This window comes from Mytilus edulis, chromosome 8 (assembly GCF_963676685.1).
Source record: "Mytilus edulis chromosome 8, xbMytEdul2.2, whole genome shotgun sequence".
Classification (NCBI taxonomy): Eukaryota; Metazoa; Mollusca; class Bivalvia; order Mytilida; family Mytilidae; genus Mytilus; species Mytilus edulis.
In genome coordinates this window covers 10,269,921-10,296,930 of record NC_092351.1, presented here as the reverse complement: position 1 = coordinate 10,296,930, position 27,010 = coordinate 10,269,921, and the positions used below count along the sequence as shown (strand labels likewise).

The window sequence follows — 27,010 nt, the reverse complement described above, 5'->3', positions numbered from 1 at the left end:
GAGATGATGGATTTCATTAATTATACGTTATCTGGCCTTCAGCACTGAATGATCCTTACAATAAGACAACTCTCCACAAGATGATGGATTTCATCAATTATATGTTATCTGGCCTTCAACAATGAATAATCCATACAATAAGACAACTCTGCAGAGATCATAGATTTCATCAATTATATGTTATCTGGCCTTCAACAATGAATAACATTAACAATAAGACAACTCTCAAGAGATCGTGAATTTCATCAATTATATGTTATCTGGCCTTCAACAATGAACAATCCATACAATGAGACAATCTCCACAAAAGATCGTGGCTTTCATCAATTATACGTTATCTGGCCTTCAACAATGAATAATACTTACAATGATAAGATAACTCTATTTCATCAATTATATATCATTTTGCCTTCCACAATAAAGAAAACTAACAAGAAGACAACTGTCCACAAGAGATCGTAGATTTCATCAATTATACGTTATCTGGCCTTCAAAAATGAATAATCATTACAATAAGATAACTTTCAACAAGAGATCGCGGATTTCATTAATTATATGTTATCTTCAACAATGAATGATCATTACAATAAGATACCTCTCCACCAGAGATGATGGATTTCATTAATTATACGTTATCTGGCCTTCAGCACTGAATGATCCTTACAATAAGACAACTCTCCACAAGATGATGGATTTCATCAATTATATGTTATCTGGCCTTCAACAATGAATAATCCATACAATAAGACAACTCTGCAGAGATCATAGATTTCATCAATTATATGTTATCTGGCCTTCAACAATGAATAACATTAACAATAAGACAACTCTCAAGAGATCGTGAATTTCATCAATTATATGTTATCTGGCCTTCAACAATGAACAATCCATACAATGAGACAATCTCCACAAAAGATCGTGGCTTTCATCAATTATACGTTATCTGGCCTTCAACAATGAATAATACTTACAATGATAAGATAACTCTATTTCATCAATTATATATCATTTTGCCTTCCACAATAAAGAAAACTAACAAGAAGACAACTGTCCACAAGAGATCGTAGATTTCATCAATTATACGTTATCTGGCCTTCAAAAATGAATAATCATTACAATAAGATAACTTTCAACAAGAGATCGCGGATTTCATTAATTATATGTTATCTTCAACAATGAATGATCATTACAATAAGATACCTCTCCACCAGAGATGATGGATTTCATTAATTATACGTTATCTGGCCTTCAGCACTGATTGATCCTTACAATAAGACAACTCTCCACAAGATGATGGATTTCATCAATTATATGTTATCTGGCCTTCAACAATGAATAATCCATACAATAAGACAACTCTGCAGAGATCATAGATTTCATCAATTATATGTTATCTGGCCTTCAACAATGAATAACACTAATAATAAGACAACTTTCCAGAGATTGTGGATTTGATCAATTATATGTAATATGACCTTCAACAATGAACCATCCTTACAATGAGACAATCTCCACAAAAGATCGTGGTTTTTATCAATTATACGTTATCTGTCCTTCAACAATGAATAATACTTACAATAAGATAACTCTATTTCGTCAATTATATATCATTTTGCCTTCAACAATAAATAAAACTAACAAGAAGACAACTTTCCACCAGCGATCTTAGATTTCATTAATTATATGTTATCTGGCCTTCAACAATAAATAATCATTACAGTAAGATAACTTTCAACAAGAGATAGCGGATTTCATTAATTATATGTTATCTAGCCTTCAACAATGAATAATCATTACAATAAGATACCTCTCCACCAGAGATGATGGATTTCATTAATTATACGTTATCTGGCCTTCAGCACTGAATGATCCTTACAATAAGACAACTCTCCACAAGATGATGGATTTCATCAATTATATGTTATCTGGCCTTCAACAATGAATAATCCATACAATAAGACAACTCTGCAGAGATCATAGATTTCATCAATTATATGTTATCTGGCCTTCAACAATGAATAACATTAACAATAAGACAACTCTCAAGAGATCGTGAATTTCATCAATTATATGTTATCTGGCCTTCAACAATGAACAATCCATACAATGAGACAATCTCCACAAAAGATCGTGGTTTTCATCAATTATACGTTATCTGGCCTTCAACAATGAATAATACTTACAATAAGATAACTCTATTTCATCAATTATATATCATTTTGCCTTCAACAATAAATAAAACTAACAAGAAGACAACTGTCCACAAGAGATCGTAGATTTCATCAATTATACGTTATCTGGCCTTCAACAATGAATAATCATTACAATAAGATAACTTTCAACAAGAGATCGCGGATTTCATTAATTATATGTTATCTTCAACAATGAATGATCATTACAATAAGATACCTCTCCACCAGAGATGATGGATTTCATTAATTATACGTTATATGGCCTTCAGCACTGAATGATCCTTACAATAAGACAACTCTCCACAAGATGATGGATTTCATCAATTATATGTTATCTGGCCTTCAACAATGAATAATCCATACAATAAGACAACTCTGCAGAGATCATAGATTTCATCAATTATATGTTATCTGGCCTTCAACAATGAATAACATTAACAATAAGACAACTCTCAAGAGATCGTGAATTTCATCAATTATATGTTATCTGGCCTTCAACAATGAACAATCCTTACAATGAGACAACCTCCACAAAAGATCGTGGTTTTCATCAATTATATGTTATCTGGCCTTCAACAATGAATAAAACTGACAATAAGACAACTCTCAAGAGATCGTGAATTTCATCAATTATATGTTATCTGGCCTTCAACAATGAACAATCCATACAATGAGACAATCTCCACAAAAGATCGTGGTTTTCATCAATTATACGTTATCTGGCCTTCAACAATGAATAATACTTACAATAAGATAACTCTATTTCATCAATTATATATCATTTTGCCTTCAACAATAAATAAACTAACAAGAAGACAACTGTCCACAAGAGATCGTAGATTTCATCAATCATACGTTATCTGGCCTTCAACAATGAATAATCATTACAGTAAGATAACTTTCAACAAGAGATCGCGGATTTCATTAATTATATGTTATCTAGCCTTCAACAATGAATGATCATTACAATAAGATACCTCTCCACCAGAGATGATGGATTTCATTAATTATACGTTATCTGGCCTTCAGCACTGAATGATCCTTACAATAAGACAACTCTCCACAAGATGATGGATTTCATCAATTATATGTTATCTGGCCTTCAACAATGAATAATCCATACAATAAGACAACTCTGCAGAGATCATAGATTTCATCAATTATATGTTATCTGGCCTTCAACAATGAATAACATTAACAATAAGACAACTCTCAAGAGATCGTGAATTTCATCAATTATATGTTATCTGGCCTTCAACAATGAACAATCCATACAATGAGACAATCTCCACAAAAGATCGTGGCTTTCATCAATTATACGTTATCTGGCCTTCAACAATGAATAATACTTACAATGATAAGATAACTCTATTTCATCAATTATATATCATTTTGCCTTCCACAATAAAGAAAACTAACAAGAAGACAACTGTCCACAAGAGATCGTAGATTTCATCAATTATACGTTATCTGGCCTTCAAAAATGAATAATCATTACAATAAGATAACTTTCAACAAGAGATCGCGGATTTCATTAATTATATGTTATCTTCAACAATGAATGATCATTACAATAAGATACCTCTCCACCAGAGATGATGGATTTCATTAATTATACGTTATCTGGCCTTCAGCACTGAATGATCCTTACAATAAGACAACTCTCCACAAGATGATGGATTTCATCAATTATATGTTATCTGGCCTTCAACAATGAATAATCCATACAATAAGACAACTCTGCAGAGATCATAGATTTCATCAATTATATGTTATCTGGCCTTCAACAATGAATAACATTAACAATAAGACAACTCTCAAGAGATCGTGAATTTCATCAATTATATGTTATCTGGCCTTCAACAATGAACAATCCATACAATGAGACAATCTCCACAAAAGATCGTGGCTTTCATCAATTATACGTTATCTGGCCTTCAACAATGAATAATACTTACAATGATAAGATAACTCTATTTCATCAATTATATATCATTTTGCCTTCCACAATAAAGAAAACTAACAAGAAGACAACTGTCCACAAGAGATCGTAGATTTCATCAATTATACGTTATCTGGCCTTCAAAAATGAATAATCATTACAATAAGATAACTTTCAACAAGAGATCGCGGATTTCATTAATTATATGTTATCTTCAACAATGAATGATCATTACAATAAGATACCTCTCCACCAGAGATGATGGATTTCATTAATTATACGTTATCTGGCCTTCAGCACTGAATGATCCTTACAATAAGACAACTCTCCACAAGATGATGGATTTCATCAATTATATGTTATCTGGCCTTCAACAATGAATAATCCATACAATAAGACAACTCTGCAGAGATCATAGATTTCATCAATTATATGTTATCTGGCCTTCAACAATGAATAACATTAACAATAAGACAACTCTCAAGAGATCGTGAATTTCATCAATTATATGTTATCTGGCCTTCAACAATGAACAATCCATACAATGAGACAATCTCCACAAAAGATCGTGGCTTTCATCAATTATACGTTATCTGGCCTTCAACAATGAATAATACTTACAATGATAAGATAACTCTATTTCATCAATTATATATCATTTTGCCTTCCACAATAAAGAAAACTAACAAGAAGACAACTGTCCACAAGAGATCGTAGATTTCATCAATTATACGTTATCTGGCCTTCAAAAATGAATAATCATTACAATAAGATAACTTTCAACAAGAGATCGCGGATTTCATTAATTATATGTTATCTTCAACAATGAATGATCATTACAATAAGATACCTCTCCACCAGAGATGATGGATTTCATTAATTATACGTTATCTGGCCTTCAGCACTGAATGATCCTTACAATAAGACAACTCTCCACAAGATGATGGATTTCATCAATTATATGTTATCTGGCCTTCAACAATTAATAATCCATACAATAAGACAACTCTGCAGAGATCATAGATTTCATCAATTATATGTTATCTGGCCTTCAACAATGAATAACATTAACAATAAGACAACTCTCAAGACATCGTGAATTTCATCAATTATATGTTATCTGGCCTTCAACAATGAACAATCCTTACAATGAGACAATCTCCACAAAAGATCGTGGTTTTCATCAATTATACGTTATCTGGCCTTAAACAATGAATAATACTGTCATTAAGATAACTCTATTTCATCAATTATATATCATTTTGCCTTCAACAATAAATAAAACTAACAAGAAGACAACTTTCCACCAGAGATCGTAATGTTATCTGGCTTTCGTCCCCGAGGGTATCACCAGCCCAGTAGTCAACACTTCGGTGTTGACATGAATATCAATTATATGGTCATTTTTATAAATTTTCTGTTTACAAAACTTTGAATTATTCGAAAAACTAAGGATTTTCTTACCCCAGGAGTAGATTACCTTAGCCGTATTTGGCACAACTTTTTTGGAATTTTGGGTCCTCAATGCTCAATGCTTCAAAAGTTGAAGACATTATCTTATATTAACAATACATACAAGTATAACATACAATTTTTTGATTGTTTTTTCTACATTGGCTAGAGGTATAGGGGAGGGTTGAGATCTCATAAACATGTTTAACCCCGCCGCAATTTTGCGTGTTTCTCAAGTCAGGAGTCTTTGCATGGCCTTTGTTAGTCTTGTATGATTTTTTTAATGTTAGTTTCTTGTGTAGAATTCGGAGTTTAGTATGACGTCCATTATCACTGAACTAGTATGCATATTTGTTTAGGGGCCAGCTGAAGGACGCCTCCGACGGGTGCGGGAGTTTCTCGCTACATTGAAAACCCATTGGTGACCTTCTGCTGTTGTCTGCTCTATGTTCGGGTTGTTGTCGCTTTGGCACATTCTCCATTTCCATTCTCAATTTTATACATGTATACAGAAGTTCAGTGTTAGTTCACAGTTAGCAAACTTTGCCATGCCAAGAAATTGCCTCCGTTGAAATTCTGCAAATATCCCATAGAGCAAATTACATGGATGATTAATATTGACCATACAATAAGACAACTCTGCAGAGATCATAGATATCATCAATTATATGTTATCTAGCCTTCAACAATGAATAAAACTAACAATAAGACAACTTTCCACCAGAGATCGTAGATTTCATCAATTATACGTTATCTAGCCTTCAACAATGAATAATCATTACAGTAAGATAACTTTCAACAAGAGATCGCGGATTTCATTAATTATATGTTATCTAGCCTTCAACAATGAATAAAACTAACAATAAGACAACCCTCCACCAGAGATGATGGATTTCATTAACTATACGTTATCTGGCCTTTAAACAATGAGTAATACTAACAAGAAGACCACTTTCCACCAGAGATCGTAGATTACATCAATTATATGTTATCTGGCCTTCAACAATGAATAATCATTACAATAAGATACCTCTCCACCAGAGATGATGGATTTCATTAATTATACGTTATCTGGCCTTCAACACTGAATGATCCTTACAATAAGACAACTCTCCACAAGATGATGGATTTCATCAATTATATATTATCTGGCCTTCAACAATGAATAATCCATACAATAAGACAACTCTGCAGAGATCATAGATTTCATCAATTATACGTTATCTGGCCTTCAACAATGAATAACACTAACAATAAGACAACTCTCAAGACATCGTGAATTTCATCAAATATATGTTATCTGGCCTCATTGGTGCATGAACGATATATTCGGCATATATATCCACCAAATAACTTCGTCTCATTGATGTATGAACGTCATATAGGCCCTATATGTATTGAATAACTCGTTGGTTTGTGCTTGCTATATAGAGCCTTTAGCCATATACCCATTGAATAATAGTCTTATTGGAGTATGAATGTTATATAGGCTTTTACCAACCGAATATGTCTGTCTTATTGTTGTATGAACGTTATAAAGTTCCTTTACCCATCGAATAGCTGCGCCTTATTGGTGCATGCACGATATATACGGCATATATCCATCAAAGAACCGTCTCATTCAATTTGATGTACGCATGTTATATAGAGCCTATACCCACCGAATATCTCTGCCTCATTGATGTATGCATGTTATATAGAGTTATACCTATTGAATAATTGCGTCTCATTCAATTTGATGTACGCATGTTATATAGAGCCTTGACCCACCAAATATCTCTGCCTCATTGATGTATGCATGTTATATAGGGCCTTTACTCATCTCTTCTACACTAGTATCATAATTTTGACCATTGAAAAACTTTAAAGTCAAATAAATCAAAACAAATACACAACGAACATTTATGATATATGTTATCAGTTATCAAATGACATATATATTCATATAAAAATATCATAACAAGGTTTGATTTGCAGCAGGTCAAGTTTACGAGCTTATTCCATCTACGCCAGTGACTTACAACCTTACGACATTTCACAGTACGCCAGAGGGTTGCATCCTGTTCTGCAGATCACATTTTGTATGTATAAAGATTTCATTTCACCAAAAGTTAAATATTTTATTTCAAGAGCTACAGAAGTGTTTCTTTTAAAAGTTTCCTAAAATATATGTCATTTGAAAACAGATTATTTTATTAAATATTGCTTCAAAATTTATATAAACAGTCTGACAGATCAGATTTCAAAAATCACAATAAATAACTTTATTTACATAACAATGCTTCAATAAACAGAAATACATAATTTCTATATACTGCACAATTAATAAAAAGATCCTATACATCTTATTTTAAAATTTGTAAAAATATCATAAACAAGGTTTGATTTGCAGCAGGTCAAGTTTACGAGCTTATTCCATCTACGCCAGTGACTTACAACCTTACGACTTTTCACAGTACGCCAGAGGGTTGCATCCTGTTCTGCAGATCACATTTTGTATGTATAAAGATTTCATTTCACCAAAAGTTAAATATTTTATTTCAAGAGCTACAGAAGTGTTTCTTTTAAAAGTTTCCTAAAATATATGTCATTTGAAAACAGATTATTTTATTAAATATTGCTTCAAAATTTATATAAACAGTCTGACAGATCAAATTTCAAAAATCACAATAAATAACTTTATTTACATAACAATGCTTCAATAAACAGAAATACATAATTTCTATATACTGCACAATTAACAAAAGGATCCTATACAACTTTTTTTTAAATTTGTAAATTGCTTGTAAAATTTACAAATTTTTTTTAGGCATTAATCATGAATTTGTGAAATGAGTTAATTGGAGACCTATTGGTTTCTTATTATGAACAAAACACACCAATAAATTAGAGAAAAAAAAAATATTGGTAGTTCAAGTTCAATAGTTTAACAATTATAGTCAATATGATTTCCATTCCGAAGAGAACCCAAATTTCTGACCATTGCTATGTTCACCCATTTCAAAAAAAAAATTACAAGTGTTTATTTCACAGTCAAGGTATAATTTGTAACTCTTTTATAAATAAGAAAACTTTTAATTTAAAGACCATCACAGTGCACCAGAGGGTTTCATTCTGTTTGGCAAGTCATTTTTTGACAATCATTACAATTTCCTTTAACCAAAAGTTAAAGATACTAAAATAGCAAACTCTCAAATTTCTATTGCTAATTTCACCCATTTCTATCCATTAAAAGAAAACGAAAGTTTTGATTGAACTGTCAAGTTATAATTGGTAACACTTTTCTAAATTTGGCTGCTTTGTTTCAATGTAAATACCTTCTTTGACAATGCATGCTCTTTTACCATCTCTTGTATGATTAAATGCATATTAAGATTGAATGTTGCATAAAATGCCAGTCAAGAGTAGACTTCATCTCCAGCCTTACAGACTTTTATCCTCTTTTGATTAGTAATTTTGTATTGATATCTTGTTCTTTAATTTCAGTAGGAATTTCAACACTGTTTTGAAGATTAATCATCCCCAAACAATAACCTTATCATAATTTTTAACCATGAAAAATCATGACTTTGATGTAGGAAATTTATTTTTGTTAGCACTATCAATTAAGGATTTTATTGCCTTCCATTGAATACCCCTATTATGAGTTTTGATTTCCCTGTCCTGTCAAGGTAAAATTTGCAACACTTTTCTAAATTTGGCTACTTTGTTTCAATGTAAAGACCTTGTTTGACAATGCATGCTCTTTTACCATCTTTTGTATGATTGAATGCATCTAATAGGATTGAATGTTGCATAAAATGCCAGTCAAGAGTAGACTTCATCTCCAGCCTTAAAAGACTTTTCTCCTCTTTTGATCGTTCAATCAGTGATTTTGCATTGACAGCTCTTTGTTTAATTTCAGCAGGAATTTCCCCCGAATCTTGAAGATCAATTGTCTTCCAAATATCCCCATTGCGATCTTTTATATCATTGAATAGTATATTCAATGGCAGGGTTGTTGTTGGACCTCCTATGTTATTGAATTCCTTAATTGTATGGTGTATTTTGTTGCCAGTCTTCTTTAATTGATCCCTTAACAATAGCCTTATCATAAATTTTAACAATAAAAAAATTCAAAAGTAGAAAAATCAGGACTTTGATATAGGCATATGATTTTTTCACACATAAAACATTTATGATGTACCTTATCAAATGACATATGATTTAATAACAACCAAAATACCATTGGCAAGATTTGATTGTAACAAGTCAAGTTCAAAAGATTTTTCTATTTACTCCAGTGACTTGCAACCTAATGACTTTTCAGTACGCCAGAGGGTTTCATACTGTTCTGGAAATCACATTTTGTATGCATAAGGATTTCATTTCACCAAAAGTTAAAGACAACAAAATATATTTTTTTCAGAGGTACATAAATGTTGATTTGAAAAATTTCTTAAAACATATGCCATTTTAAAAGATACAATTTCTTCAAATATTGTTTCATGATACACATGTACAAATAGTCATTGAATCAATTAATTAAAGTGTCTCTGCCAACTCCCTCTGATTCATCAACATCATCTTTGTCCTAGTAATCATCGTAATTCTCATCCTCATCATCATTGTCATCATCCTCAACATCATCATCATTGTCATCATCCTCAACATCATCATCATTGTCATCATCCTCAACATCATCATCATTGTCATCATCTTCAACATCATCATCATTGTCATCATCCTCAACATCATCATCTTCACAAAAATTGAAATTGTCCATATTATTTCGATCTCTAAGCAAACTCTCAAATTCCTGACCATTGCTATTTTCACCCATTTCTATCATTTCAAAGAAAACATTAGGAGTTTTGATTTCACTGTCTAGGTATAATCTGAAACAATTTTCTAAATGTGACAACTTTGTTTCAATGTAAAGACCTTCTTTGACAATGCATGCTCTTTTACCATCTCTTGTATGATTGAATGCATCTAATAGGATTGAATGTTGCATAAAATGCCAGTCAAGAGTAGACTTCATCTCCAGCCTTAAAAGACTTTTCTCCTCTTTTGATCGTTCAATCAGTGATTTTGCATTGACAGCTCTTTGTTTAATTTCAGCAGGAATTTCCCCCGAATCTTGAAGATCAATTGTCTTCCAAATATCCCCATTGCGATCTTTTATATCATTGAATAGTATATTCAATGGCAGGGTTGTTGTTGGACCTCCTATGTTATTGAATTCCTTAATTGTATGGTGTATTTTGTTGCCAGTCTTCTTTAATTGATCCCTTAACAATAGCCTTATCATAAATTTTAACAATAAAAAAATTCAAAAGTAGAAAAATCAGGACTTTGATATAGGCATATGATTTTTTCACACATAAAACATTTATGATGTACCTTATCAAATGACATATGATTTAATAACAACCAAAATACCATTGGCAAGATTTGATTGTAACAAGTCAAGTTCAAAAGATTTTTCTATTTACTCCAGTGACTTGCAACCTAATGACTTTTCAGTACGCCAGAGGGTTTCATACTGTTCTGGAAATCACATTTTGTATGCATAAGGATTTCATTTCACCAAAAGTTAAAGACAACAAAATATATTTTTTTCAGAGGTACATAAATGTTGATTTGAAAAATTTCTTAAAACATATGCCATTTTAAAAGATACAATTTCTTCAAATATTGTTTCATGATACACATGTACAAATAGTCATTGAATCAATTAATTAAAGTGTCTCTGCCAACTCCCTCTGATTCATCAACATCATCTTTGTCCTAGTAATCATCGTAATTCTCATCCTCATCATCATTGTCATCATCCTCAACATCATCATCATTGTCATCATCCTCAACATCATCATCATTGTCATCATCCTCAACATCATCATCATTGTCATCATCTTCAACATCATCATCATTGTCATCATCCTCAACATCATCATCTTCACAAAAATTGAAATTGTCCATATTATTTCGATCTCTAAGCAAACTCTCAAATTCCTGACCATTGCTATTTTCACCCATTTCTATCATTTCAAAGAAAACATTAGGAGTTTTGATTTCACTGTCTAGGTATAATCTGAAACAATTTTCTAAATGTGACAACTTTGTTTCAATGTAAAGACCTTCTTTGACAATGCATGCTCTTTTACCATCTCTTGTATGATTGAATGCATCTAATAGGATTGAATGTTGCATAAAATGCCAGTCAAGAGTAGACTTCATCTCCAGCCTTAAAAGACTTTTCTCCTCTTTTGATCGTTCAATCAGTGATTTTGCATTGACAGCTCTTTGTTTAATTTCAGCAGGAATTTCCCCCGAATCTTGAAGATCAATTGTCTTCCAAATATCCCCATTGCGATCTTTTATATCATTGAATAGTATATTCAATGGCAGGGTTGTTGTTGGACCTCCTATGTTATTGTATTCCTTAATTGTATGGTGTATTTTGTTGCCAGTCTTCTTTAATTGTCTGCACAGTCTGATGGCAATGCTTTGTCCCCCTGAAATAACGTCAACAAGAATGTAAGATTTTTAAAATCAATAAGTTTTTAAATTTTAAATACACTTGTATAGAAAAAAGAGAAGCATGTTAGTATTAGTATAATAGTATTATCAATAACTGGGTGGATATTTTCTCTCTTGAGTGTGTGTTTACATGAATTATCAATGATATTGTCCTTATTTAAATTTACTGTTTAAAAACCATTTTAGCAGAACTATGTTTCTTTTTTTATAAGAAACAATCAATTATATTTGATGTTCCATTTAGTCATATGAAAATGCACTTAAACCAAAACCTCCAAGTCTTCTGAGTGCGAAATTAAGATTAATTTAACTGTGTTATACAGTGTTAATTTCCCTATCCATGTATAAAGAATACAATGGAACATACAGATAAGCAAACGTTAATCAAAATGCACACTCATTGAAAATAATTAAAATATACTGAATCTAAAGAGAATTAAAAAAAATTATACAAACTGGCATATTTCTTCACTAACTCCAGCAGAAAATGTCTCTCTGAAACAAAGCCTCCCAATTTAACCAAGACAACATTCCTGCTTTTCTCCTTGGCTGCAGCCAAATTTGTTTCATATACATCATGATCAGCAGTAATGTCCCATTTTTCTTTCAATTTCCGCTGCAACTTTTGTATAGTTGAAGTCAACCTGAAAAAAAACATCATTTACTGTTATTCAACACAAATTAATAATAACAGTTCTATATAAATTGCCTGCCTATAAACACTTTTCTTTATTTGTACATTAATAAGGCCATTAGTTTTATCGCTTGAATTGTTTTACAATTGTCATTTCTGGGCATTTTATAGCTGACTATGCGGTATGGGGTTGGCTCATTGTTGAAGGCCATACAGTGACCTATAGTTGTTAATTTCTGTGTCATTTGGTCTCTTGTGAAGAGTTGTCTAATTGGCAAATCTTCTTTTTTATAGTTATAGTTTGACAATTTATTATGTTTTCAAGCCAAAAACAGCATTTATCCCCTTTGTTCTATCTTTAACAATGGTGGACATGTTTACCATAGACTCAATTAGGAACATTCAATTAAAGTTTAGAAGCTTTTGGTACAGTTGTTCAACAGTATGAATATTTTCTTGTTTCACAAATTAGATTTTTTTTAATAGTTTACATATTCAGTTATACAATGACAGGAAAATGGATTAATTACTGAAAACTTGCACTTTCAACAAGACATTACTATATGTGACTACTTGAGATAAAAGTATAATATGAACTTAAAGACCCAAACTTTATATATGAGTGATAATAAATAATAACTTACTTCTTATATGTTTGATCTTCTTCGAGTTTGGCAGGGGGAACTCTTTTTCTGAAATTAAAGTCAACTTTTTTTATTTCACTATAAAGCATTATTCAAGCATACAAATTAACATGGCAATATCAAACATTCTACTTACGAAAAACATGCAATGTCAAACAGTCTAAAGTACACTTTTTCCCATTATATAGGTATGTGATCGAGTTACATTAAAATTTTAAGGTGCAGCTCATTTTGTTCACATACAAATTCATTAACAAAAGACAGAAAAACCTTATTCACATATTGTTTAACTACAGAATAATATGCTATACATGTTTATGCCTTTATAATTTTTTCCCTTTTTTAATTTACCTAACAAAACTTAAATTCATTGACAGATCTATAAACCAAAAAATTAAAATTCCACCCCCTTTGTAATAATATCAGTTTTTGTCCTAAATTACAATAACAAAATATACCTCAAATCATCCATCTTTTCTAGTTCCAAAGAGTACTGTTCCTGGGTTGTTAAGGTTACTGGAATAAATAAACAGATTGCTATAATATTAAGTAATTGATTGAACAAATTATTTATTGTGATCAACTATAAAAAATCTACTTGGAAAATATTCACCAGTACTGGTTTAAGGGCTGTTCCAGCAAATACTATCCCCCCCCCGAAAGGCCCTTTTTTTTAATCCCCACTACCCACAGAAATAAAAATAAATTAGAACAACACTACCTTTGCATTTTAGTATTTCAAAAACAAGCACCCACATAAAATTAAAAAAAATGCCTTCCCTGGGGGGGACATAGTATTTTCTGGAACAGCCCTTATTTCTATAATCATCACATCACTGAAATAAATGACTGTAAGATTCTACTAATCTTTTTCTAGAATGTTACAGTGATATTTATGGATAACTAATGAACTTGCATTCAGATATCATTAATTTACTTATTTCAGTTCATATGTGACATATATGATTATTATGTTAAAATATTATGATATTAAGATGGCAATACAGCAAGCCCACTTATTTAAAAATTAAATACAATACACTTACATGTTGGTTCGTTCTGAGATGAGGTAACCATAACTTTTTCATCTTCAATCCAACTCAAGACCACCTCCTCTGTAATACCTACAAATCAATTCTCTTCATGAAATTTTGATGATTTTAATAGATGCTCAATATACATTTATAATTAAAAAGGCAATCATTTCAGCAATTAACTATCATTAAGCATATGAATATCTACCTTTCAGTTATTAAATTTAGACATTTATCAGCATTCATGGAAATAAATCATCATTAAACCAAACTAAAAGTTTTATTTATAGGTTAAATTGCCAAAAATACTAGCACCAATCTGAAGAGTTGAGCCCTTTTTAGCTGATTTTAGGATGAGGGTTGGCATGCCCTTAAACACATTTTACCCATTACGTCATGTATGTGCCTTTTCCAAATCAGGAGTTAGCAATTTAGTGTTTTTTATGTTGATTTAGATGTTTTTTTCTTTTTTTTTTTTAATTTGAAGCAAAAGAGAATCATATTTCTCTAATTTTGATGCAATTTTCATGTTTCTAGACCAGTGTGAGAAATATATTTCTTGTCTCTAGTGAAAAATTTGTTCTTGGCAAATGATTGGTTATAAAAAAATCACAACCCGTCTTAAAAAACGTCTTAGTTTGGTGTAGTACAAAAACAATTTTGTTTGGTCTAGAAAATGTCATTTAAAGAAACAAAATGTCCTTAAAAGTCTGCAAAAAAAGGTGTGTCTTCTAATATGAATCAAATATAAACACGTTTGGATTAAATTGGATTGGAAAACATGTTATCAAAAGGTCATGATCAGACATGGGCTGTTATTTTTGGCCAAGTGATGTACATTTCAGCATGCATTTTTAAACTATCGCACGACGTAGTAAAAGCATAGTTGGGAGAATTTACTCTCTATTGAAATTAAATTAGGGTTTTTTGGACATTAGAGAAACAGATTCTTACATTGTTGGCAGTGGATTATCGTGTATCTTCTATCTTGATAAACTAATTATGGAATTTTAAATCTTCGCCAAGACTCGACTTTAAAATTCCATAATTTAACAATCTCGATTGGAAAAACAGGATAATCCACTGCTCCCGATGTAAGAATCTATATGTCTCCACTATTTTAACAAACTAGAACATATCATAAATGAATAATGTGATAAATGTACTAGTAGTTACTTGTAAATGGCTTTAGAAGTTCTTCCAATTCCTCAATGCTTGATTTTTCTAATCTGATGGCTTTCTCTATCTTTGCAACAAGACTATGGCCTGAATAACATGTAAAATTAGAAAGTTAATTATGTTCACTTATAAACCTTTTATGGTAATAAAAGTTGTACTACTAAGATATAAATTTTCAATTTTATGGTAATATTATGCTCGCATACAACTACTAGCTGAGCAGAGCATAACAACCATTGGCAACTGAGGAGATCATGTGAAGATGGTGCTCTTTATAGCTTGCTGTTCAGTATGAGCTAATGCTCCATGTTGAAGGCCCTACTTAAACCTATAATTGTTAACTTTACATTGTGACTTGGATGATGAGTTGTTTCATTGGCACTCATACCACACATATTATAAAATTTGACTCTGGAAATCAGAAGAATGTAAATTGTATGTAATACTGTTTTTGTAAATACCTTTTATAATTTTATGTGAGGGCTATTCCATTTAAACATACATCAACCCCCAGGAAGGCACTATGACAATAGGGCAGCCACCCAGAGAAGCATTTTTACAAATTTTGAAGGATTGTCCTCATCAAAACTTTGAAAAGGGCACCCACCACTAGAAGTGGTTTCAAAATGCCTTCCTGGGGGTTGATCTATGTTTAAATGGAATAGCCCTGATATTGTATAGATATAACATAATTTTAAAAACATTTTTCATGTTATCAATTATGAGGCACTCAGATTCAACTAAATTGGAATGATTTCTTATTTATGTATTTTTTATGTATATTGATATTTTTTTTCTTCTTTCAGATTAGCAAACATAAGGTCAACTTGTCCAATAAATGCACCACAACTGTGTTTCAATGTGATTGATACTCAATGCAGTAATCACTATAATGGTTACTTACCTAATTTTTCTCTGATTTTCTGTCCATAATGAATTAAACCATCAGTAAGCAGATCAATACGGTTTTCCGGGGTCATCTCTTTGGTAATTTTAGAGAACTTCCCTAAATATGACCAAAGTCTTTCAAGGCTTTCACCATCTGTCAGTCCTATGCCATTTTTTTTCCTTGGGTTATACAGAACCTGAAAGTATTTGTAAATTTTAAATTTCTCCATCTTTATAAGAAGATGTGGTATGAGTGCCAATGAGAAAACTCTCCATCCAAGTCACAATGTATAAAAAGTTAAAAATTATAGGTCAAAGTACAGCCTTCAACTAAGCTATAAAGGGCCCAAAATAACTAGTGTTACACAATTCGTACATTTTCCAACAAGACAATTTTGTGAGAAGAGTTGCTGAGTGATTTTATAAGGTTGCACTGTCTGAATTTGAAAAAAAGGTAAATAACAATCCAAATTGTTTTGTTTTTTTATCAATTAAGAAAAAAAAATCAAAATCATAATCATTATATAATACCAAAACCCTTACTTCATGTAAATACAACTTATTTGATATAGTTTATAGCTTAAAAGATGCAGAATAAAACTGGAAAGTTTACTCTTGTGATGGACAGACAAGGTAACCAACAGTATGTCAATATCATGAGACAAAATAAAATCCAATTAGTGACCATATAAAGTTATGTTAAAAGAAACAGTCAAGCAAAATAATGATGAACATTAAAAAATATAGTGTAGGATATTTTACCTGACATGCCATTTTATGGCCATAACAATGGAATATGGGAATTGCAAACTGTACTTTATCTAGTATGGACTGATCATTTTGTTTCTGAAAAAAAAAGAAAGAATATCAACTCAAATTATTTACTTATTCAAATTAAAGACAAGGATGAAGTTTGCTTATTCATATCAGTTTAAAATGATTGATGACATTTTGATAAGGTTGTGGCTTTTAAGGTGTAATATATCACCAAAACCATGGACCCCACTTCCGGGAAATTCATGTAATCAAGAGGCTAGAAAATAATCCCCTAGGTTTGACAATTGTGAGGAGTTAAACCCTGCATTTCACTGCAGATCTTTTTTTCTGAGGCAGTAATGTTTATATTAGGATCATAATGGCAGCAGGTTTTTTTAATTGATGATTCTGTAAAATATCTGTGCAATATTAGGTGACGTCATGGTTTATGATTGTAAACATGAAAATTAAAGTAAACAAATGGAAATGTGACATCCAGTGAATTTTTTTTTCTTATATGCAATGAAAGCTTGTGTGATTTTTTCACAGTTGCATTGGACAGGAATAAACTTGATTCAGGACAAATATGATTTTTTTTGAAACAAAGATCAATCCTGCACAAATTTTTGAAAACCTTTAATTTAACAAAGACTGTTAGGGAAAATACTCTGGTGGTATGACACTGCAATGTCTTCTTAATAAGTGGTATGCAGTCAATTTGAATAAAAGAATGTCAGGGCTAAACTTAATAAATAAACCTTGTTTAAGAAACTTAAAATTTAATGTGCCAAAATTCACTACATATTGCATAATTCTGTAAGGGCTATTTCATTAAAATGTGTGTGGGAGGGTAGGTCAAAAGAAGTTGAACTATTGAATGTGGGTGATGCGAGCCTGACCAGAGAAATAATTAGAGATACCTGTAGTTCGACTCATTTACCAGAAGATTGGCAGATCAAGGAACACAACTCTTACTTGGCTTTGTAAGGCTAAAATAAGTCTCAATAGATATTGGTTGAGATTGAAATAGTCTATTTGCCAATTAACGACTTCGATTCCGTGCTTTAAAATTTCCACTCTAAGTGAAGTAATTCAATCAAAAATTAGATAACGTGACAACGGATAAGACGTCTGATTTACTGAACAAACCCTTATAAAATCGGCATCTTGTAATGTAAAATCTATTTATATTTTAAACAAAACAAATTTAAAGATAAAATGTCCCTATTATTTCTACCAGTTACACCAAAGATGAAGTTTTGAAACCGTACAGGTCAAGAGAAAATGATTTTTACATTTGGTTAGTTAACGTTGGAAATCGCCGAGCTTGTCCGGGGCTAGAGTAACTCCCCTTTGCATGAAGTGTAAAATTCAAAGTCAAATTCGGGAATTCTGTGCTAATTGGCAAGTGGGCTATTGAGGATTAAGATGGATGTATCATAATCTATTCTTTTATCATATTAATTAAGTTATATGCTTTTTGTATCTTGGTTATTTTTTAGTATAGTTTAATACAATTGTTTTTTGGTTTAAACTTAGTTGTCAGTCCACATCATAATTTTTTAACTTGTTTCAAGTATAAATGTTGTACAATGTATGTGTTTCCACACTTTTATTCCTGATGTTGTGACCTTTTTAATTTGAACTCCTTCATTGAGATCTTAGCGTGATTTAAAGTTGAAAGGGTTGACATATACAAGTGCATGATCACAGCTAATTGATAAAAAAATAATTTTAATAAATTTCATATAATCTATAACAATGAATTGCTAATTAATTATATGAAGGTGAATAAAGAGAATCTTCTATAAAACATATAAGGGAAAAGAATGTCAAAAATCAATACAGTGGTCAATGATCAGAAATTAAATTACATTTGTCAGATTAACTGGGCAAGCCATTTAAATCCTGAGATCATGATTGACGTGTGTATTTAATAAAGATAAAAAACGCGATTTTAAATGTGTTTTTTGAACTGGGAACTATAATTTTAGTTTGAGTAACATGATGTTTCGACTCATGAAATACATATATTTATATGGAGCAAAGTTTGGTAGTATGAAAACTTTCGACTTGAGCGAGTTCAAGACAACGAGTGTAAACTGTACCTTGAGATGACTTTCTAGACTGCAAGCAATGTCATACATTATATACAAGGGATCCTTGTCATCACTATTTTCTTCTTCCAATAACTTTCGCAATAAGTAAACTGCATATCCAAGTCTAAAAGGTTAAAAGTACAAATCAATTTTGTATTGGTATAATCAAGCCACAATTCAATTCAAATTTCATATATGCTTCAATTAAAAAAATTTCAACGAGGGTTCTACAGTGATCAAAAATGCTTTCATTTGGTTCTAAAATAACCGAACTAGTTTATTCATTAACAAAGCTACAGCAGTGTAGCAATTATGAACTATTTTTTAAAATATGTACCACTTATTGTATGTTCTCTCATTGAATAGAACAGAAATAAATAAAAACTGCTGTCTTTTTGGTTTATATATGTATGGTGATTTGTCTGGTGAACTGCTATTATTTTACCAAAAATAGACACAATATCCAAGCTTGATACAGGTCTGAATTTGGATTGTGATTAATATATTTTTTTGCAGTTGTATAAAACTGAAATAATTGTTAATTACCTTTCACCATGTTTCAGACTGAAGAAATACTTTGGGAATTCATGTCTACATGTAGACCCAAATACAGCTGTTTCTGCTAGCTTCTTATTCTTATTCTTAGACCGGAGATGGTTTCCGGCTTGAAAGTCATTACACTCCTATGAAATAAAAATTAATAATCCTTAAATTCTGTAAAACAAGAATGTGTCCATAGTACACAAATGCCCCCCTCGCACTATCATTTTCTATGTTCAGTGGACCGTGAAATTAGGATTGGACTTTATAAAAAACTACCTTGACAAAAAACTTTAACCTGTGAGATGGACGAACAGACCAGAAAACATAATGCCCCTCTACTATCCTATTTAAGATTATTTCTCCAATATTGTCCAACTTTATTGATGATTCCAAAAGTCAGTTTTATGAGATTTAGATTTATCTTTTTCAAAGTTACCCATACTATTTGATTTTAATGCTTAATCCACAGTAACAAATAAATCAATTTACTTGTGGGTTTTAAAAAAATGTTATAAATATAGATTCTACCAATGCATCAACATGATCAAGTGTGAAACGATATTTATCCACTCGAGACAGTTTAATTTTCAAATTTAAAACTTGAGGCTTGCTGAGTGTTTAAAATATTTAAAATTTAGACGAAATTTAGTCAAAATTGATACTTTCTTTACAATGTTCTGCAAAAAGTTGTGTTCTTTAAATGTGACGTCATCAGGCATGGTCGCCTTTTTTCATGACGTCACAATAGAAAAATTCTAGAGAAAGCAAGAAAATGTGACGTCATAATGGAAATTCGACCAATGAAGTATTGAGATCAAATGAACCACACGTTGATTAAATTTTGATAATCAATGGGTTGAGAAAGGGATAAATTGCAGAAGAATTAGAGAAAACTATTTACCACATCAGGCTTTCCCCTGTCTTCGTAATAATTGCCCATAAAGGCATCTACTGAAGCCTGGTCCAAGAAAAATTTATTGCTGTGTTTTGGTTCTGCCCACTGCTTGCCAGATGATGCCTTCCTAACTAGCTGGAAATCAGCATCAAAACTGTATATCTTTGGCAATGTCTGAAATATATTCAATTCATCATCATAATGTTTAGCTGAATTTGAATTCATCAATACATATATGCACAAAAAAAACATTCATTAATCAAACAAGGTTAACCTATTTTTAAATAAAAATCTGATATTTTCCCAGGTGTTTTCATACTATTATTCCTATATTATGGATATTACTTAGTTGCTGACACTTGTAAATGATAAAGTATAAGATGTACCAAGTCCCTAGCCATTATGTGGGAATTTCAGTCTTAAAAGAGAACTGGTCACCACTGGTTCACCAAAGCACATTGTGTATGATTTGGAAAATTGGCTTGATCTTCTGATTGTATTATATTCCATTGTGATAATTGATTTTCAACTCCAGTTCGAATATTTCAAACACAAACTATATTGTTTTTGTTGCTTTTTGGTTAATCCAAAAAATATATAGAATGTTTTTGTTCAGCACTGAAAATTAGTCTTTCTTTATACATATACCTTTCTTTTTTTTCTACAAGGATGCAAAAGACAAGTAAAATCATTTAATCATATATAATAAATCATAAATCTAAATAATGTAGTGAAATAAAAATTAAAAGAAACTTACTGAAAAACAAGCTGGACATTCAGTTCCATTATCTAACTTGTCTGGAAATTCAGTTCTTTGGAAGAAGTTCCTGAATTCTGCAAAAGTCTCGGTCATAAGAGACTTGTAGATGTCTAACACCTAAAAATTACACCAGATTAAAGTTCTTATCTTCTTCTCGCAATCGTCAATATTAAAAAAAGTTCATATAAACTAAACAAGCCTGTTTTTATTAATTTGTTTAACATACAAGATTTGTGTTTTTTTACTTTTAACTTCTGACATATTAAGACAAGGATCATTTGACATTATACTTACCAAGGATAAATTTGATCTTAAATATTTATTCATGGCTTTCTTTTGGTGTTGTACCCTTTATTCTTGCAATAGCATATATGTATATTGATAATTATTGGTTTTTATAATCTAAATTTTAATCCATAATTGTTCAATATATATAAATGGCACCAAATCACATGGTATTCAAAACTGTACAGAAAAAAATCTATTTGTCAGGAAATAGAACATTGTTTAGAATCAGTTCATTCACAGTATCATAGAGTAACAAACAATGTGAATATGTTCATAAACAAACCTGAAAGTTGACATAATTTCTCTGGTATTTAGAACTTCTAAATTTCAACGCCTCACAAAATCCTTTGCAGGAGACATGACACTCTATGAGTAGTCCATATAACCACTTGAGTAGTTCCATGTCAAATGCTAGTTTAGGAAACTTAGTGGTTGAAGGCCACAGTCTGTATTTCACCAATGTAACAGCTTCTGGTTCACATTTGCAAAACTGGATGTTGCGTTTATGCTGTCTTCCTAAAAAGGTAAACAAATATTTTTTACTATTTCAAAAACATAAATAAGTTGATAAAACTAGTATAAATGCTAAATTTTGCTGCTGCTAAATTATTTTATATAAATATACATATTAACCAAGACAATGTGTCCCCAGTACATATTCTGGAACCCATTCATCATTTGTTCTTCATGTGAACACTATTTTATATTGTTTATGTAAAGGAACTATGAACATTTAACCGTTAAATACAGTACTAAGTCACACTATCTTTTTCAATGTAAAGTCGTGTTCAGAACAATAAAAATGTTTTTATTAGAAACATTATACTTTAGGTTTTTCTTTGTTTCAAAGTGAAGAGTGATTTCCTTTTTTTTCAACTAGTATACATTAGGATCTTGGGGCCTGCTCAAGACCTCCTCTGGGTGTGTGATTTCCCACATGTTGAAGACCCATTGGTGGCCTTAAGTTGTATATACATTTTGTTGTACCTTTGACATATTCCAAGTTTCCTCAATGCTCATAAACTTTGTTATTTGGCCTTTCAATTATTTTGATTCAAATGTCACTGATAAGTCTTTTATAGACAAATCATCATCATCATCATGTCTGTTGTAATATAAATTGTAAGCCTGGCACCTTTGATATGTATTTCCATTATTATTCAATATGTGCCGGTCCCTAGTCAGTGGTTGTCATTTGTTGCTGTGTTACATATTTGTTTTTCCTTCATTGTTTTGTACATTTATTAGGCTGTTAGTTTTCTCGTTTGAGTTGTTTTACATTTGTCATTTTGGGGCCTTTTATAGCTGACAATGTGGTATGGGCTTTGCTCATTGTTGAAGGCTTTATGGTGACCTATTTGTTAATTTCTGTGTAATTTGGTCTCCTGTGGAGAGTTGTCTCATTGGCAATCATGCCACATCTTCTTTTTTACACATACATGTGTACTATACTGTAACTTGATAAGCAATACATTAATTTAACATACCTTTCACATCAATAATTACAATACTCTTAAAATAATTGGAATCACAATCACTGTGTGATGACAAGATCCATGAAGGTGTTTTTAAGACAGCCCCAACAAATGCTTCATTCTGTAATAATCATAAAAAAACAATGTATTCAAAAAAATACATGAAAACAAGAAAATATTAAAAATTAAAAAAATGTTTTTTTTTCAAAAAGTTAAGCTATAAATGCTGCTTAAGTGCATGAAGGGTAGAATCTTCATATATATAAAAACTAACCTTTTTTGATACTATAATTTTAAATATGAAAAACAGTCAATTAGATTATGTGTTTATATATAATCAAATGTGCTCTTTTCTTAACTGACAATACTAAAATATTCACCAGACCAACAAAAAATCAGGCTAGTGGATCCATTCACCAATAATAAGAATAAATATGTTAATCAATGTTTTTACATTTGGCAATGTTACATGACCATGACAATAATACACTCATTTCAAGTTTAAGAATAATAAATAAAAATGGGGACATCTTCATCATCCAATAGAACAATATGTTCCATATTTCTTTGAATTGTGCAAACATGATTTCATAAAAAAAAATTCAAACAGTAAGTATTGCTTACCCTCCATGCTTCAAACATATGCAAATGTGGATACTGGTGTCTCCTGTATAAGCAGTCTTCACAGACCATTTCCCATGGTGTGCAATCAATGCACTTGAAAAGTTGGGCCTCTTTTTTGCACTCATGGCAGGAAACAGTTGATGGTGCTTCTGTACTGATAAAGGCCTCATACATATCATCCCTAATGGTACTCCAATCATGCAAGCGTTGTTCCTTTAGAGATAAATATGTACGCTTCCCTGTAGAAAAAAATAAACATATAAACACCAGAACCAAGTGTTAATACCATTGGTAATGCATACGATACATTTTACACATACAAGTAGGTGGTTCAATGGCCTTTATCTACAAAAATAGTCTACAAAACTACAAAGCCATAATTTTCAAAAATCAAATCAACAAAGCTAGCAGAAAGGAATATAAACTTAAATTTGTACTGCAAGCATTATTTCATTCCACCATGTTTTTACACTAGAGAATAATGTTTGTAAATAGTGTGAAAACGTCGTTCTTGATATATGTCGTTGTTTTGTTTATGTTAGACTGGTTAATTATGTACATAACTCAATGTTATGGATTTGAATAGTCCCGTTATTCCACGCTTCATACAAAATGTAGTTCAGATAACGCTTTTAAACCCCAATAAATTTACAAAATGAAGCATTCAATTCTTAAATAACATAACTCCTTGTAGACAACTCACAATACCAAAATTCAGCTCAATATCTAAAAGCACTTATAAAAGTAAATGAAAAACATTATTTTCACCAAATTTTCAGATTAAAAGCATTTTAATTTTTAATGGCATAATTTCAGCATAATCAGTGGAACAGAAAGGATGAGGGGGGTCAAACACATCAAGTTCATTAATAAATAAAAAAAGATGCAATTCTAACCATACAGTACAATACAGCGAAGCCAATACAGTAACAATACAACTTATCTTCTATTCCACAGGGGACAATGACAATGATACAATCATAATTAAGTCATTTAACAATATTTCACAAACAATACAATTTGATGAAAAAAACAGTGAATCATACTAGCATATATATATCAAAATTAAACAGACACCTTTAAAATAAGCGGGTTTTGTGCAGCACGATACTCAGGGGAAGTGAAAAAAAAAGGGGGGGGGGTACAAAATGTTGGTTTTATTGATTGATTTCCCTGCTAGGGGAGACACCTAGGGACAGTGCTAAAGATTAAAACAAGTAAAAATCTTCCCGTTACCAAATATCTCACTACAAATAATTTAAAGCATTTAATGATCAAACCAAAAAAGAAAAAAGAGGTCAAATCTCCGCAATTAAATCATGATTACGAATCCTTTTTACATACCTGTTTTAGCATCAGGTTGAATTTCATTCATCATTTCTTCTATTGCTGAAGAACCTGGCATGGCTACAGAGAGTACAGATGATAAAGATGTGGAAGTTTCACCAAATGACTTTGCATGATGCTGTAGGTCAGAAACTTCTCCCTCATCAGCTTTCACACCACGAAAGTGTTTAGAGAAAACGACCTTTTTTGAACTTTTCCCAGAATGAAATTTTGCAGACAAGAACGCTTTTCTTTTCCGAATCACAACCATCTTAGAAGAAGTAGTAGTGAAAGTAGTAGATAGCGTGTAAAAAGTTGAAACGGCTGCTGAAAATGGCGGTTCAGGGCTTCCAACGTTAAACCACGGGCGTTGAACCACGTGTGTGCGTAAGTTTTGACCCGGTAGACGGAGGGTTTCATCTCCGGATATGGTATCCTGTCTTTTGTTAGCGCTAACAGCAGTTATATCTGTACTGTACAGTATGAAAGTCGGCCGTTGTTAGTGGTACTACCACACTAACATCACTAATAGATTCCTGATAGTAGCAGCTAATATAATAGAATTGGGTGTATATCCGACTTGAATGGCAATCTCGTTATCAAGATGTTTAAAGCAGGAATTTCAATCTACATCGATTTTTTTTTTTAAATATACCTATTAATTTTTACATAAAATATATGTCAACGATCTGTTACAATTTGTGTTGTGTAGCGAAAATCGCTTCTGGTGAACATGGTGAACGTTTACTAATGTTTCGAAACTCATCACGAAAATATCAAATAAAAAAAAAGTTAGCCTCATTTGTTTTCATATTCTACATGTTTTATGTATTCTGAGTCTGGCATATATAAGCTAAACAAAAAACTGTTTTCTTATATTTATTTGGTCATGGAAAAGACTAGTGTGGATGGCAATATTAAATTCACAATAAATTAACAGGGGGAAAGTGTAGTGGCAATCGCTTCTTGTGCATGTTTATTACTAATTACTTATACTTGATTTACAGTACAGGATCCCTTACGGTTCCTCTTAACCAGACTCGTAATTTAAGTTTTTTCTAGTTCTGTTTTGTCCGTTACTTACAGAAATTTCTGCTCTGAAGTCATTATAATATAACTCTTCGTCTAATGTTTCAAAAATTCATCACGAAAATATCAAATAAACAAACGTAAATTTCATTTGTATTACATTCTACGTGTTTTGTTTATTATCTGTCTGGCATTTTAGTGAAGGTAAACAAAACATTTTTTTCTTATATTTCTTTTGTAATGGAAAAGACTCGTGTGAATGAAAAGTGCACTCGGAAACAGTTTACGATATATGTCCTAGGGATGGAACATTTTCTCTTTTTCCTATCGAAGGTCAGTGGTTTTCTCCGGGCACTCCAGCTTCCTCCACCAATAAAAACTGGCCGCTACGAAAAAAGCCTATATGCGGTGCTTAAAAGTAGCGTCAAAACACCAACAATCAAATCATTCATTTAATAATACAACAATTTTTTAGACATCATACAGAGTAAATATGGTATTCGTTGATTATGGATAATAATGTAGTTCTGTGGCTCGCTTTCTAATATCCACAGAAGAAGTTGACTTAAATGAAATGAAGGTCTGTAAACAGAATGTATAGGTCGTAATCAGAAACTCGTACAATAGTAAATAAGAATTATTTTTGCAAAGCTATTTCTAATGTTCTGAATAACATATATTTTGATATTCGAACCACAGTAACGAATAATGTTACTTTAATGTTT

At 31.4% G+C, this 27,010-nt stretch overlaps 3 protein-coding genes across 4 annotated transcripts in view; 1 reads left to right on the top strand and 2 right to left on the bottom strand.

The window, feature by feature from the left end:
• The window catches only part of LOC139484770 (glutarate-semialdehyde dehydrogenase-like), a 70,492-nt gene that overhangs the window by 24,271 nt on the left and 19,211 nt on the right, over positions 1 to 27,010 (top strand). The gene's annotated exons all lie outside the window — the stretch shown is intronic.
• LOC139484769 (chloride anion exchanger-like) overlaps positions 1 to 27,010 on the bottom strand; it is a 74,759-nt gene that overhangs the window by 46,597 nt on the left and 1,152 nt on the right. The window lies entirely within an intron of this gene.
• Positions 7,484 to 25,779, bottom strand: LOC139484767 (uncharacterized). The gene is made up of 16 exons (XM_071268692.1): positions 25,275 to 25,779; positions 23,931 to 24,169; positions 23,319 to 23,427; positions 22,115 to 22,347; positions 21,541 to 21,660; positions 20,790 to 20,957; positions 19,892 to 20,028; positions 19,355 to 19,469; positions 17,253 to 17,336; positions 16,507 to 16,687; positions 15,600 to 15,689; positions 14,436 to 14,513; positions 13,848 to 13,905; positions 13,390 to 13,437; positions 12,568 to 12,755; positions 7,484 to 12,086 (listed from the first exon to the last, which is right to left on the bottom strand). The coding sequence occupies exons 1-16, from the start codon at positions 25,525 to 25,527 to the stop codon at positions 11,359 to 11,361; spliced, it is 2,829 nt and encodes a 942-aa protein (XP_071124793.1). The 5' UTR covers positions 25,528 to 25,779; the 3' UTR covers positions 7,484 to 11,358.

What these genes read in the sequence shown, in the direction of transcription:
- LOC139484767 (XM_071268692.1), bottom strand. Translation starts at nt 25,527, where the DNA reads ATGGTTGTGATTCGGAAAAGAAAAGCGTTCTTGTCTGCAAAATTTCAT. An exon ending in AGTCTGAAACATGGTGAAAG is followed by an intron (nt 19,470 to 19,891) that starts GTAATTAACAAT and finishes TTAACCTTTTAG; the next exon opens with ACTTGGATATGCAGTTTACT. An exon ending in GAAAAGATGGATGATTTGAG is followed by an intron (nt 13,438 to 13,847) that starts GTATATTTTGTT and finishes CTTTAATTTCAG; the next exon opens with AAAAAGAGTTCCCCCTGCCA.